Source organism: Eutrema salsugineum, unplaced genomic scaffold (assembly GCF_000478725.1).
Source record: "Eutrema salsugineum unplaced genomic scaffold, Eutsalg1_0 scaffold_8, whole genome shotgun sequence".
Taxonomy (NCBI): domain Eukaryota; kingdom Viridiplantae; phylum Streptophyta; class Magnoliopsida; order Brassicales; family Brassicaceae; genus Eutrema; species Eutrema salsugineum.
The window spans coordinates 7,838,455-7,852,006 of record NW_006256414.1 but is presented as its reverse complement, the minus strand read 5'-3'; the positions used below and the strand labels follow the sequence as shown (position 1 = coordinate 7,852,006).

At 48.2% G+C, this 13,552-nt stretch overlaps 1 protein-coding gene across 1 annotated transcript; it reads right to left on the bottom strand.

Annotated features, from left to right (window-relative positions):
- Positions 1–2,167: 2,167 nt before the first annotated feature.
- LOC112088460 (uncharacterized protein At3g60930, chloroplastic-like) lies at positions 2,168–4,779 on the bottom strand. Its single transcript, XM_024158745.1, has 5 exons — positions 4,423–4,779; positions 3,891–4,368; positions 3,430–3,798; positions 3,012–3,361; positions 2,168–2,938 (listed from the first exon to the last, which is right to left on the bottom strand). Exons 1-5 carry the CDS (start codon positions 4,777–4,779, stop codon positions 2,168–2,170), a joined length of 2,325 nt encoding a protein of 774 aa, XP_024014513.1.
- Positions 4,780–13,552: the final 8,773 nt, after the last annotated feature.

The following is a 13,552-nucleotide window of genomic DNA, read 5'->3' as shown; positions in this document are numbered from 1 at the left end:
AGAAATGTCAGCGGCACGCTCCAACAATTCACCAACCTACCGAGCTGCTCTTGTCAATTTCGTCGCCCTATCCGTTCATGAGATGGTCGATGGACATCGTCGGACCTCTACATCGCTCGAAACAGAAGCGTTTTCTGCTCGTCCTCACGGATTACTTTTCCAAGTGGGTCGAGGCCGATTCTTACGCAAGTATAAAAGATGTTCAGGTCGAACACTTCGTCTGGAAAAATATAATCTGCCGACACGGGGTCCCTTACGAGATCGTCACCGACAACGGATCCCAGTTTATTTCAACACGCTTCGAAGCTTTCTGCGAGAAGTGGAAAATCCGCCTCAGCAAATCCACGCCAAGATACCCTCAAGGGAATGGACAAGCCGAAGCAGCCAACAAGACGATCCTCGATGGTCTGAAAAAGAGGCTCGACGAGAAGAAAGGACGGTGGGCAGACGAACTCGAAGGAGTCCTTTGGTCTCATCGGACAACTCCGCGCCGAGCCACTGGGGAAACTCCATTCGCTCTAGTCTACGGATCGGAGTGCGTAATTCCCCCCGAGGTGGACTTCCCAGGTATTCGACGAAGACTTCTACCAGGACAAGAAGGCTTAAACCACTTCATGATGCTAGATGAGCTCGACCTAATCAACGAAAAGCGCGACCAAGCCCTAGTTCGAATTCAGAACTACCAACAAGCAACGGCGCGGTACTACAACAAAAACGTTCGTAGCCGAAGATTCAAAGAGGGAGAGCTCGTCCTCCGAAAGGTCTTCCAAAATACTGCCGAGAAGAACGCAGGAAAGCTCGGAGCAAATTGGGAAGGTCCTTACAAGATCACCAAAGTGGTTCGTCCGGGAGTCTACGAACTCGCGACACTAGCCGACGAGGCGATTCCAAGATCATGGAACGCAATGCATCTGAATAAATACTATCACTAAGGATACAGCACGACCATCATGAACTACGGGACGGCTTGATCCCTGCAAAGGGTACGTAGGCAGCCCATCTTCGGACGGGTTCAGCTGTCCCCCCCCTAAAAAGGGGGGGGAGTGGGTACGTATACACATACCTCCTCTAAACTCTATTATTTTGACTTACCCATTTTGGAACGTCGCCACTTCGGCATATTTCTCATTTCATTTTTAATCATCTACTTATTTCACTTGATTTCTAGTTAAACTATTATCGCTTCGGCTAGCTTCACATTGTAACAAGCTCGGATTTTTAAATTTTATCACTCATCACTTCGGCAAGTAATCGTACCACTTCGGCATGATATCATGACCCGATTACCTCGGACCCTAATCGGTCCTCAATTTCAGTTCGGCAAACTAAGCCTCTGAACGCCTAGCCTCGTTGCTGGCCACAACGGGGCAACAAGTACAAAGTTCTCTAAACGGACTTTTACCACCTTTCCTAGGACGAGGGTGCAAGTTACATCCTCTACGGATAAAAATTAAGCGCGCTATACAAATATCAGACCAAAAACGTATCTGGTCGCCACGGTTTACTATCGCACACGAGAATATAAGTCGAGACTACATCGCTTTCTCTAAAAACCGAAGTAAACTCTTAAACCCGGATAAACATACTCGAGAACACCGGTCCTTAGACAGGTTCGATAACACTTCAACCTCGGCTAACAAAAGCAGAACGCCTCGTCGTCTATACAGCTCGGCGTCACGCCAAGCGAAAAAACGCCTCGTCGTTTACACGGTTTGGCAAAATACGCAGCAAAAACGCCTCGTCATTAAAAATGGCTCGGCATTACCAGGCAAAAAGTCGCCTCGACATTATCACTTTAAAAGTTTTCCAGCATTACCTAAAAGATGTTCCACAAAACTAACTCCCACCTCGGGATTAAGAATCCAAACGATGTCCTTAAACGAACTCAACCCTTAGCCAGTACTTCTATCATTTTCAAAGGATTCAGCTAAGGAAGCACTTAAAATCATTACAACAGTTTTATCCTCAACAATTTTCTCTATTCCAAGGGTTGAAAATAAGTACATCAAATCCTAAAACAGCTAAGGGAAAGAGAACTTATTCATAAAACGAAAGTAAAATGTTAGATGGATAAAGCCGTCCAGGCATCAGTTACAAAGAGAGTTCAAAAACAAAAAAAACCTAAGTACAAAAGGATTAAAGACGAGACAGGGGAGAGAAGAGAGAATCAGGCCGCGGACTGCGTCTCACGTTCGGCGAAGAGGTTCGAGAGGACTGGCGTGCCCGCGTTCGATCCGTTCGGGTCCACCACACCTAAGTTAGCCGCTGTCTCTACGAGCGGCTCGTTCCCGAGGGTGGTGTCGACCGAGTCCGGCGATATGGGGGAATAGTACAGCTCGCCCCGAATCTCGGAAGCAATGCGCTCGTACGCCTCTTCGTCGGCATACTCACTCTCCCAGCTTTTCAGCTTTGCTTCCTCGTCGTCGAGCGTCGGGGCATCTGGTTTCTTCAGGTCGGCAATCATCGCCAGATTGCCCTTGATCTGTCTCAGATCATTCTCGTCATTTTTGGCTTTTTCAAGCCGAACCAGACCCTCCTCCACCTTGGCGAGGCGTTCTTGAAACTTCGCTGTAAGCTCTCGCCTCGCCTCCTTTTTCGCCCTCTTGACCTTAGCATCAAACAAGGCATCCTTGGCCTCGATACGCCTCTTCAGCATCGCCACCTCGGCACTTTTGGCTCTCCGCGCCTCCTCAAGGCGAATGACCGAGGCGGAGACTTTATCTACGTTTGCACGCAGAACGATCTTCTCCTCTTCCAGCCTGGACGCCCTGGCCGTCGCCTCGTCCAGTTTCCCCTTTACCGCCGCGGCTTCGGTCTGAGCCTCTTCCAGCTTCGTTTTCGACGATGCGGACTCAATTTTGGCCTCGGCCAAGCGACGTTCGACCTTAGACAGGTCCGCCTCGTACTCGGCCATTAGGTCGTTAATGGCCGCGACAAACTGCAGAAAATAAACTCGTGTCAAATACTTAGCGAAAATTCACGAAAGCAAAGGAAAGCAAAATGGAATGTACCTTGGTCCCGCGCTGCGCCATTGCGCCGTATGACCTCGGCCTCCTCAACTTCTCCGGAGGAGGAAGACGCGTGTTCGCGTTATTTACACGCGAGAACATTATGGCGGAGGCGTCGGGGTCATCGACGACCAACTTGCGCGCGGCGGATTCTCCGGGCGTCGGCTTCCGTCTCTTCTTGGACGCCTCGTCCCTCTCAACTGCGACCCCCTTCCCTTTATCAGCAGCCGAACGTTTCGGCTCGGGTCGTGTTTCTGCACGACGGAAGTCGGGGGCCTCGTCGACTTCGGGAGGGCTAGAATAGTGGAGTTCGAAGGCTCTTTGTTCTGAACCGCCGAATCGCCCCCTGACGCCTCGGGAACAATTTCGCCCTATTCCACCTCGGGCGCCACATCTCTTTCGACCACCTCGGTCGTATTACCCTCCGCAGCTCGGGTCGTCTCATCACGGTTCGGCGGGTCGGTTTGAGGGGTGGCCTCGGCTTGCGCCGAAATCACCTCGGCTTGCGCCGGAACCACCTCGGCCTGCGCCCGAGCTGCCTCGGCAGTTTGTCTAGCGGCTACTTCCTGTTTGCGTCTCTTCCTTTCTCGGAGGGTTAAGATCACCATCTTTTCGCGGGTATCTCTGGAGGAACTGGAGGATGAAGAGCTGACGGGAACTCCTGCAAGAATGGCTCGCGCCTTCTCTACCCTCTCGAGGGTGAAATTCTTTCTCCAGTTAACTTTCCGCGCCGAAAGAGAATCTCGAACGGTGAACAGATCGTCGGGAATCGGGGGAAGATAGCAACGAACTGCAAAACAAAGCAAAAAAAAGATAAGTGTCAGAAAAGGAAGAAAGTTTGAACCGAATCTCCGAGCCGAGGCAAAGCTTCGGGTCGGCTACCAAGTGGTCCCCAAGCGGTCTTGGTTCGGCAAACGTAATCCTCGCCGACCGACGCCTCGTTCACTAAAACATAGAAGAAGCTTTCAGTCCAGAGCTGGTCCTTGCTGGGAAAACCGCCGATAATCCGTCGTTTCGCCTTGTTGGAAATATAGAACCTGTTTCCTTTCGGAGCCTTCCTGATTTCCAGCAAGTTCAGCAGGTGGTTCAGCTCAAAGTCAAGACCGCATTCGAAGCTTCGGACTAAAATGCCGATCATATGCCGCAGTCCCCTCGGCATAATCTGCCCGATCGAGATCCCGTGTTTCCAAAGGTATTCGAGGATCACTTCGGGGATTGGGAACCAGAGGAAGCAAAGCTCGAAGAACGCCTCGTACAGAGTGAAATGATTCTCTGGAGGGTTGTCGGCGCGGTTGCTTTTCTCTGGGACAACGAACTCCACCACCTCGGATATTCCGAAGCGATGCCTCAACACTTCGAGCTACTCAAGGGAGCAGAGTGTAGGCCCAGGCGGGTCGGGTTTTTGCCTCTTAACTCTCGGAGCTCGCCCAGATGTGGAAGCACCTCGGGACGCCAGGAGGCGTTCCAACTCAAGCTTCGCCTCGAAAAGATCAAAGGGAAATGCCTCCTCCTCGGCCTTGAGCGCGGCTCGGTTAATGCCCTCTTTAGGAACGGGATCCTGGGGACGGCTCGTCGAAACCGACGGCTCGCCATCCGGAGAGCCGACATCTGATGGGTTTTCATCATTTGACGCCTCGTCAGATGAACGGTGAGAACGGCTCGGCGAAGCAGACGCCTCGGAAGAATCCATCGCACCCCTCGCCTCGGCGTCTATACAGCTCGGCTCGTAGTGGAAAAGCGGATCTAACGAGTCGTCGGAACGGTTCGACATACTTTACAACTTTTACAATGAATTACAACTTGACTCGGCGAGCCTCTACCGGATAAAGATCTGGAGCGGCGGAGACCTCGGAAACCCTAGCCGGAAAATAAATAAACTAGAGAGAGAAAGAAGAGAGAAGGGAGAGCTACCTTTAGTAAAAACGAGTGAGTCGGGAAATAATGAGGAGAAGTGAAGGAGCTCACCTATTTATAGAAAAACGAGGCGCGTGAATTCCGCGTGAACCTCGGGAAGCCATCCAACAGCGCGTAGGGTCTGCGGCGAATTGGTCATACCGGGTTGCGTCGTTGACACGCGCCGAAAGATCCGGAACTTCCTCTCGGAAGATCAACAGTCAGGATACCCAGGATAACGAAACAACTTGGTATAGACTCTCTCTCGCTTGTATCGCCTCATCGTCTAACGAAAAGGCTCGGCATTAACTATCTCAAAACGCCTCGTCGTTAAGCAAAACGGCTCGGCATTATCTGTCTCTCTCGAAATGCCTCGTCGTTAAACGAAACGGCTCGGCATTAACTATTCTTCTTGAAACGCCTCGTCGTTAAACGAAACGGCTCGGCATTAACTATTCTTCTTGAAACGCCTCATCGTTAAACGGCTCGGCACAAATCAGTGTTCTTGAAACGCCTCGTCGTTAACAACACGGCTCGGCATGAACTTTCACACGACGCCTAGCTATATAGTCGGCTCGGCATAACCGTCACCAAATCGCTTCGTCCCTGATTCTCCTCGGCATCTTCGGCACTCCTTGGAAACACCTCGGCACTCACACTCCCAAAACATGAATCTGGGCTCGTGTCGTAGCAGCTTGGCCCGATGGTTTATCTCGTGGTCAGGAGTAATGTACCTCGTCATTCTCGACTCCGAGATTGACGAGCTGGGGGGCTAACTGTTGGGGTCGATTTCCACCCCACACAGGTAAACCATCCCAAAATAACTAAGTATAGAAAATGGGAGAGCCGTGATCATCAAAACGGGAGAGCCGTTCTCACCAAGGCAAGAAGGAGAGCCGTTTTACCAAGAAAGGCGGGAGAGCCGCGATCGCCAGGTGGGAGAGCCGAGAAGAAGGAGATGGGCCGAGCCGTATAACATAACATAGGCCGAGCCCCTGTCTTAAATACCTGGGCCGAGCCGTGCCGCGGAGAGGTGGAGCGAATTATGTCAAGTGGGCCGAGCCGTAAAGAAAGCATGACGGGCCGAGCCGAAGCCTTGAAGAGGCGAAGCCCACGAAAAACCCTAGGCGAGATGCAAAGTCGGTCAGCCGCACGAGGCGATAAGGAAATATTCCGAAAATCTCGCCCGAGATTCTCGGCTAGGCGATTTAGAAAATCAGTATAAATATGTGGTGTATGTAATTCATTCTGCCAACTTTGGCAACCCTAAGCAATAAGAACGAAACACTTTCACAGCAAGAAAGGCTCTCTTTTGATCTTACTGTCTTTGGCGATAAACCCTAGAAGTTTCCGATCCCTAAGTTTCTTTACAAATCTTTGGTTGTGCGAGTTTTGGCTCACATAGTTCATGTTGACCGTGTTGTAGCCTTAGTGATAATACTTCTTTAGGTGCATTGCGTTCCACGATCTTGGAATTGCTTCGCCAGCTACCGTCGCAAGTTCATAGACTCTTGGGCGAACTACTTTTGTAATCTTGTAAGGGCCTTCCCAACTTGCTCCAAGCTTTCCTGCATTCCTCTCGAAGAACGAGCTCTCCTTTTTTAAATCTTCGGCTTCGGACATTTTTGTTGTAGTATCTCGTTGTTGCTTGTTGGTACTTCTGGACTCGGATTAGAGCCTGGTCACGCCTTTTGTTGACTAATTCGAGTTCATCCAGCATCATTAAGTGATTCAAGCCCTCCTGTCCTGGCAGAAGACTTCGTCGAATCCCTGGGAAATCCACCTCGGGGGGGAATTACGCACTCCATTCCATAGACGAGAGCGAGTTTCTTCAGTGGCTCGGCGCGGAGTCGTCCGATGCGACCAAAGGACTCCTTCGAGTTCGTCTGCCCATCTTCCTTTCTTGGCGTCGAGCCTATTTTTTAGGCCGTCTAGGATCGTCTTGTTGGCTGCTTTCGCTTGTCCATTCCCCTGGGGATATCTCGGCGTAGACTTGCTCAGACGAATTTTCCATATCTCGCAGAAAGCTTCGAAGCGAGTTAAGATGAACTGGGATCCGTTGTTGGTCACTATCTCATAGGGGATCCCGTGTCGGCAGATGATGTTTTTCCTGACGAAGTGTTCGACTTGAGTGTCCTTTATGCTTGTGTAGGAATCGGCCTCGACTTATTTAGAAAAATAATCTGTAAGGAATAGAAGAAAACGCTTCTGCTTCGATCGATGTAAAGGCCCGACTATATCCATCAACCATCTCATGAAGGGATAAGGTGACAAAATTGACGACAGCAACTCGGTAGGTGGATGGATTGTAGGTGCGTGCCGTTGACACTTCTCGCACTTTGCAGTAAACTTCTCGTAATCCTTGACCATCGTAGGCTAGAAGTAACCGTGCCGTTTTATCTTGATCGCAAGTGATTAGTGGTCCTGAAAATCTCCATTTGAACATTTCGCCGACGACGAGGACGTATCGTGCGGCTTGAGCCCTTAATTTGCGGGCTTCCTTGTTGGATGGTACTTCTCCATCGGCGATGTAGACTCGGATAGCTCCGAGCCACTCCTTGTCGCAGCCGTACTCCAGCTCGGTTAGCGAGGCGTCTTCTTCCATAGCTATTGCTTCGCCGTTCTCTGGTTTTTATTCGGGAGGATTGATCAGCCAAACTCCTTCCACCTCCTCTATGCTTGGATGTTCAATGAATTCGACTGGAATTGTTCGACGGAGATCCGGGTCTGAGGTTGAAGCAAGTGCTGCTAAGGCGTCCGCCGAGGTGTTTTTGCCTCGGGGTATTCATGTGAGTTCGAACTCGTTAAACTTTCGTACCAAATCTTGGACTACTCTAAGGTAAGCTCCCATTCTTTCATCCTTCGCCTCATACTCCCCGTTAAATTGACATGCTACGAGCTGTGAATCGCAAAAGGCTCTTATTTTTCGAACTTTGATTCCCTGCGCTAGTCGTATGCCAGTGATATGTCTATATTTTACATAATTTAGATTGCATTATAGAGTCCTCATCATGTGTTTTCTCATGTAAATTGAGTCTTTAGGCGTCAAAATAGGACTTAGGGCTTGCATTGGGTCCCAAAGAGTTTTGCATGTTTTGAAGTCCTGATCAGGAGCCTTGGAGACCAATTGGAGCCTAAGAAGACGAACAGGAAAGAAAACGGTGAAGAAAAGGGTCAAAAATGGTGAAAACCGCTTGGAGGAATTTCTCGGCCAAATCTCGTACCGGCTGGTCGGAAACCTCGACCAAAATGTTTACCGGATGCTCATTACCGGCCAAAAACCTTACCGATCGGCCAGAATCGAGTATCGAGTGCAAAAATACCACGAGACAAGTTTTTGACCGAGGCAAGGATTTTTACAACCAAAAAGCTTACCGCGGTACACAGCCCTCGGCCATTTTCCTTACCGCAGGAAGGTTTTTACGACCAAAAGTTGCCCTTGCCCGCGCAGTTCAGAAATCAGCAATCCGGGGAACCTTCCGGTCCGAATCAGTTGACGGGGTCTTCACCAAAGTTAGAGATAATCAAGCAAAGATTCTAGAACAGTTGGAATAATCCAATTCGGACCAGTGGAGAGAAAGATATGGCTTCCGGAGCGTTCACCAGCCTTGCGCGTACCCGAGAACTGAACGGCGAACTTCAAAGATCATGGCAGACGGAGCCTTTCCTGTCCGAACCAGCTTACCCAGTCTTCATCAAAGTTCGAGATCCATGGAAGATCTTCTCAGAGCATTTGGAATCGCTCAATTCGGAGCAAATGTTTGGAAGATAGGGACTCCGGAGTTCACATCGGTCTAAAAGTCTATTTTCCGGTAATTTCAATGCGGCGCAAAGATGTGAAATCCAGGAAGCCTTCCGCTCCCCAAGCTCCGATGGTTTCTTCACCAAAGTTCGAGCTTATTGAGTCATCTTTACTGTGGAACTGGTCCCAGAGCAATTGGAGTCCTGTGCTGAAAGTTATCGCTTCCGGAAGGTGACATGGTCGATACAAGCCTAAAATGAGTTGCGATACGCGCTAAGTGTTTTCACAAACCTCAGTATCTTTACCTTGGCATCACTCAAGTCGAGGCTCATATCTTGGAAGTATTTTGGACCAGACCTCGTCCCAAAGCCTTGGCATGATTAGATCGAGGCATGCATACGTAAAAACTGAAGCTGGAAATGACTAAGTGTTGAGTGTACACCTCGGTGTAATGACCTCGGTGTGCATGCCGGACTGTGTTCTCCCAAGCACCTCGACATCATGACCCCTCGACATTTTATCCCGAGGTCCCTTGTCACGAACCCAGAATCAAGAACAGAGTAGCTCAAGAACACACACGTGAGGATGGATCAAAGACTAGGGTTCATGCATGTTCTTGACGTGTTCTTCACGAGATCTTCATCCGGATCCTGACTCACGTGCACACCTCGGCATGAAGACCTCGGCTTCACTTTCCGACACACCGTGGCACTCACCCATCAACCCAAGAGGGCGGTTCAGTACCCGGTTTGTTCCGGGCTGACCCGCGACACTTTCCCTTTACTATAAATACATTTTGAGACTAAAAAAACCGAGTTATCTTATCTCTTATCTGTTTTTAGCTTTAAGAACTTGCCTCTTTTGTGAAAACCAGATTAATCTAATCTGATATCTTGTTTGTACGTCTGAATCTTGTTCTTTCTTTATTCTTCTTTTATTATCAGCATTAAACTCCTAATCATGACCAGCTACACGTCTTGCAAAGGACTTAGTGAGCTCGTTATGATCAGTGAGTAGTCGTTTAAGCGACTTTAGATAAGTAGATTAGGGTGCTTTCAAGGTGGATTAATGGGTTTAGGTGCTAGTCTTGCATGTTTCATTCCTTAACCGACGAGATCTCTAGGCTGGATCCAAGCACATCACTTGAGGTTCAGATCTGAGACATATCTCGCATCAAAAGTGTTTGTAGAAATGTCTGAACCACTCGGTTAAGGGTTTAAGAGTCTTTCATCGCGAGAGTGATAGTTTGTTCTCTTAAATGACATATTTGAACTGAATCTTATTGCTGATTGATTCGTGCTTCTCAAAAGATATTTTGGTATGAAGGAGGATCAGTTTAGATGTTTAATACTTTCATGAGAAGATTAACATGCCTTGAGTTCAAAGTTAAATGAAACCGCTTGATAAAATGATTCATTAGCCCATTAGTTTAGCTTGGAAGCACCCGAGTCGATTATCTTGTCTAAAGTCTCTTCCTTTATTGCATATTATCATCATCTGAATCACCTGTTTGTTGTTTGCATCTTGCTTAGTTTAAATCTCTACTTTTTATTTACTTTTATTGCTTATTTGCCTGATTATCATCGTCACCAAACTTTTACCTTCTTGTTTTGACTTAAGTGAACAAATGACATAGGCTAGTATCTCGTTTACAAGCTTGGTTTGACACCCCTTATACTACTTTGACAAAGGGGATCGATAACCCTTCTAAGAGCCTGAAAACTCTTAGTTATCAATTGGCGCCGTTGCCAACTTGTAGGAGCATTAGTCTCTTGTTTGTTCTTGAGTTCAAGCTTTTCTTTCCTTTGTTTTACTAACTTCTTTCCAAGTTCTTGTTTTGTTTTCAGGTGCATGAATACCAGGTCTCGGAGCACAGGATCGCTTTTCCCATTTGATGATAACATCGACAGATTAGAAAGGCGAGCTCGCGAGAGAGAACGGCACTTTGATAGACTTGGAATGGCAGAACAACAGAGAATGGAGCAACAGGCTCAGGCAGCCGAGCACCAGGCTCAGGCTAATCAGGCGCAGGCAGGAAAAAATGAACAACAAGCCTATGTTAATCAGCAACAGGCTCAAAGAAACGAACGGCTTGCTCAGCAAAACCAACACCAAGCGAATAGAAATGAACAACAAGCCCATCATGTTCATCCGCCACCGCCCCAAGTTCAGAGACAACATCCTCCAATCTGTGTTGGAGAGAATGACCGAGCTAATGCGCACCAATACCGAGCTGGAATTCAAGCTCCACCAGTTCAAAACAACAACTTTGAAGTTAAAGCTTCCCTGCTCAATATGGTGCAAAACTCAAAGTTCCACGGTCTGGCTGGAGAAGACCCTCTCGAGCATCTAGATCAATTTGATCGGGTTTGCGACTTAACCAAGATAAATGGCGTCTCCGAAGATAGCTTCAAGCTACGCTTGTTCCCTTTCAGCCTCGGTGATAAAGCACACCAGTGGGAAAAGAATATACCGAGGGGTTGAGAGCCAGCACGCGACAATGCAGCAAGATATCAGAGAGCTTAAGCAGAATCAAGCCTCTACATCATCCAGAGGCCCGGCTTTACCAGGTAAACCGGAGCCGAACCCTAAAGAGTATGTGAACGCCATCACATTGAGGAGTGGTAAGGAATTACAAACTCCAACGCCTAAGACAAAGCTCATTGAGGCCAATGAGCAATTCGAGGGGGAGGCAGCCTCAGACGATGCGTGTAAAGAAGCGGTCTTAGAGAAGGAACCGATCAAGGACAAAGGAAAAGAGGTGGAAAAGACAACCGAGCTTGAAAAGCCCTATTTTCCACCACCATCTTATCAACCCAAGATACCGTTCCCAGGGCGTTTCAAAAAGAAAATCCTAGACAAGGCCAAGGCAGTCTTTGAGAAACACTTGGAGAACACGCAACTCACCTTACCCATTATAGATGCTTTTTTAGCTATACCCCAGCTTGGGAAGTTTCTAAAGGACGCGATCCTCAACAAGACAAAGGAGCTCCAGGGTATGGTGATACTGAGCCATGAGTGCAGTGCCATAATACAAAAAAGATCTATACCAAGGAAGCTATCCGATTCGGGCAGCTTCACTCTGCCGTGTGCTTTAGGTCACCTGAAGTTCTCAAACTGTTTATGTGACCTTGGAGCTTCTGTGAGCTTAATGCCTTACACGGTGGCCAAGAGATTGGGATACAAAAGCTACAAGCCAGCCAAGATCTCTCTTGTATTAGCTGATAGATTGGTTAGATTACCGGTGGGGTTGCTTGAGGATCTACCTTTGAGGATCGGTGAGATAGAAATCCCCACGGACTTCATAGTTCTTGAGATGGACGAGGAACCATTAGACCCTATCATCTTGGGCCGACTGTTCTTAGCAACCGCAGGAGCCATAATAGATGTGAGAGGAGGAATGATTGAACTACACATCGGTTCCGAGACTATGAAGTTCAACGTGAAGGAAATGATGAAGAAACCGACCATTGGAGGTCAGGTCTTCTATGTGGAAGTAATGGAGGAGCTGGCTGATGAGCTCCTTGAAGAGTTGAACGCAGAGGATCCGTTACAAGTGGTCTTAACGCGGGAACAAAGCGAGCACGGGTACTTGAACGAGGAAAGCGAGGTGTACAAGCGTCTTTTGGACCAACCGAGGGAACTTGGAGCTGAGGCGAGGTTTTTGGAGCTCCACACGAGCAGCCTCGACATCCTAGACAGCGAGGGATCCACAGAAACAGAAGAAACACCTCGGGATATCATGGCCGTGACAACTCATACCGAGGCCGATGGTAAACCGCGCGAGAACGAAGCAAAGGCCGAGGAAGCTGTTCCAGGCCAATGCAACTTTGATGCCGATTGGAATGAGGCAGACGCACCCCCTGTTGAGCTCAAGCCTCTACCAACAGGGCTCAGGTATGCGTTCTTAGGTCTGAACTCTACTTTTCCTGTGATCATAAACGATAGCTTGCTTGAACATGAAGAACATGCATTGCTTAATGAAATAAGGAAATTCAGGAGAGCCATAGGGTATTCCTTGGCTGACATTAGAGGAATCTCTCCTGATATATGCACCCACATGATCCACCTAGAGGACCAAGCCATGTCCTCTATTGAGCACCAACGTCGACTTAACCCGAACCTCAAGGAGGTGGTTAAGAAGGAGATACTAAAGCTCCTTGAGGCAGGGATAATTTATCCAATCTCTGACTCTCGATGGGTATCTCCTGTACACGTTGTGCCCAAGAAAGGTGGAATCACGGTGGTGAAAAACGATAAGGATGAACTCATAGCCCAAAGAACTATAACCGGCCATCGCATGTGCATTGACTATAGGAAATTGAATTCTGCATCAAGAAAAGATCATTTTCCTTTACCATTCATTGATCAAATGCTTGAACGGTTAGCTAATCATCCTTATTTTTGTTTTCTCGATGGATACTCGGGGTTCTTTCAAATACCTATAGACCCCCGAGATCAAGAGAAAACGACATTCACCTGCCCTTATGGCACTTATGCTTATAGAAGAATGCCATTCGGTTTGTGTAATGCACCGGCCACTTTTCAAAGATGTATGATGCACATTTTCTCTGATCTAATTGAAGAGAAAGTTGAGGTGTTTATGGATGACTTCTCCGTATACGGCTCCTCTTTCTCCGAATGTCTTGCTAATCTTTCTCAGGTTCTCAAGCGGTGTGAGGAGCATAGGCTTGTCTTAAACTGGGAAAAGTGTCATTTCATGGTCCAAGAAGGCATTGTCTTGGGACACAAGGTATCAGAGAAAGGCATCGAGGTGGATAAGGCCAAGATCGAGGTGATGGTGAACTTACAAGCCCCGAATTCTGTGAAAGGAATAAGAAGCTTCCTTGGCCACGCTGGGTTCTATAGACGGTTCATCAAGGATTTCTCCAAGATATTTGACCAGGTT

What these genes read in the sequence shown, in the direction of transcription:
- LOC112088460 (XM_024158745.1), bottom strand. Translation starts at nt 4,779, where the DNA reads ATGTCGAACCGTTCCGACGACTCGTTAGATCCGCTTTTCCACTACGAG. An exon ending in GACCGCTTGGGGACCACTTG is followed by an intron (nt 3,799 to 3,890) that starts GTAGCCGACCCG and finishes TTTGTTTTGCAG; the next exon opens with TTCGTTGCTATCTTCCCCCG. An exon ending in GACGACCCGAGCTGCGGAGG is followed by an intron (nt 3,362 to 3,429) that starts GTAATACGACCG and finishes ATTGTTCCCGAG; the next exon opens with GCGTCAGGGGGCGATTCGGC.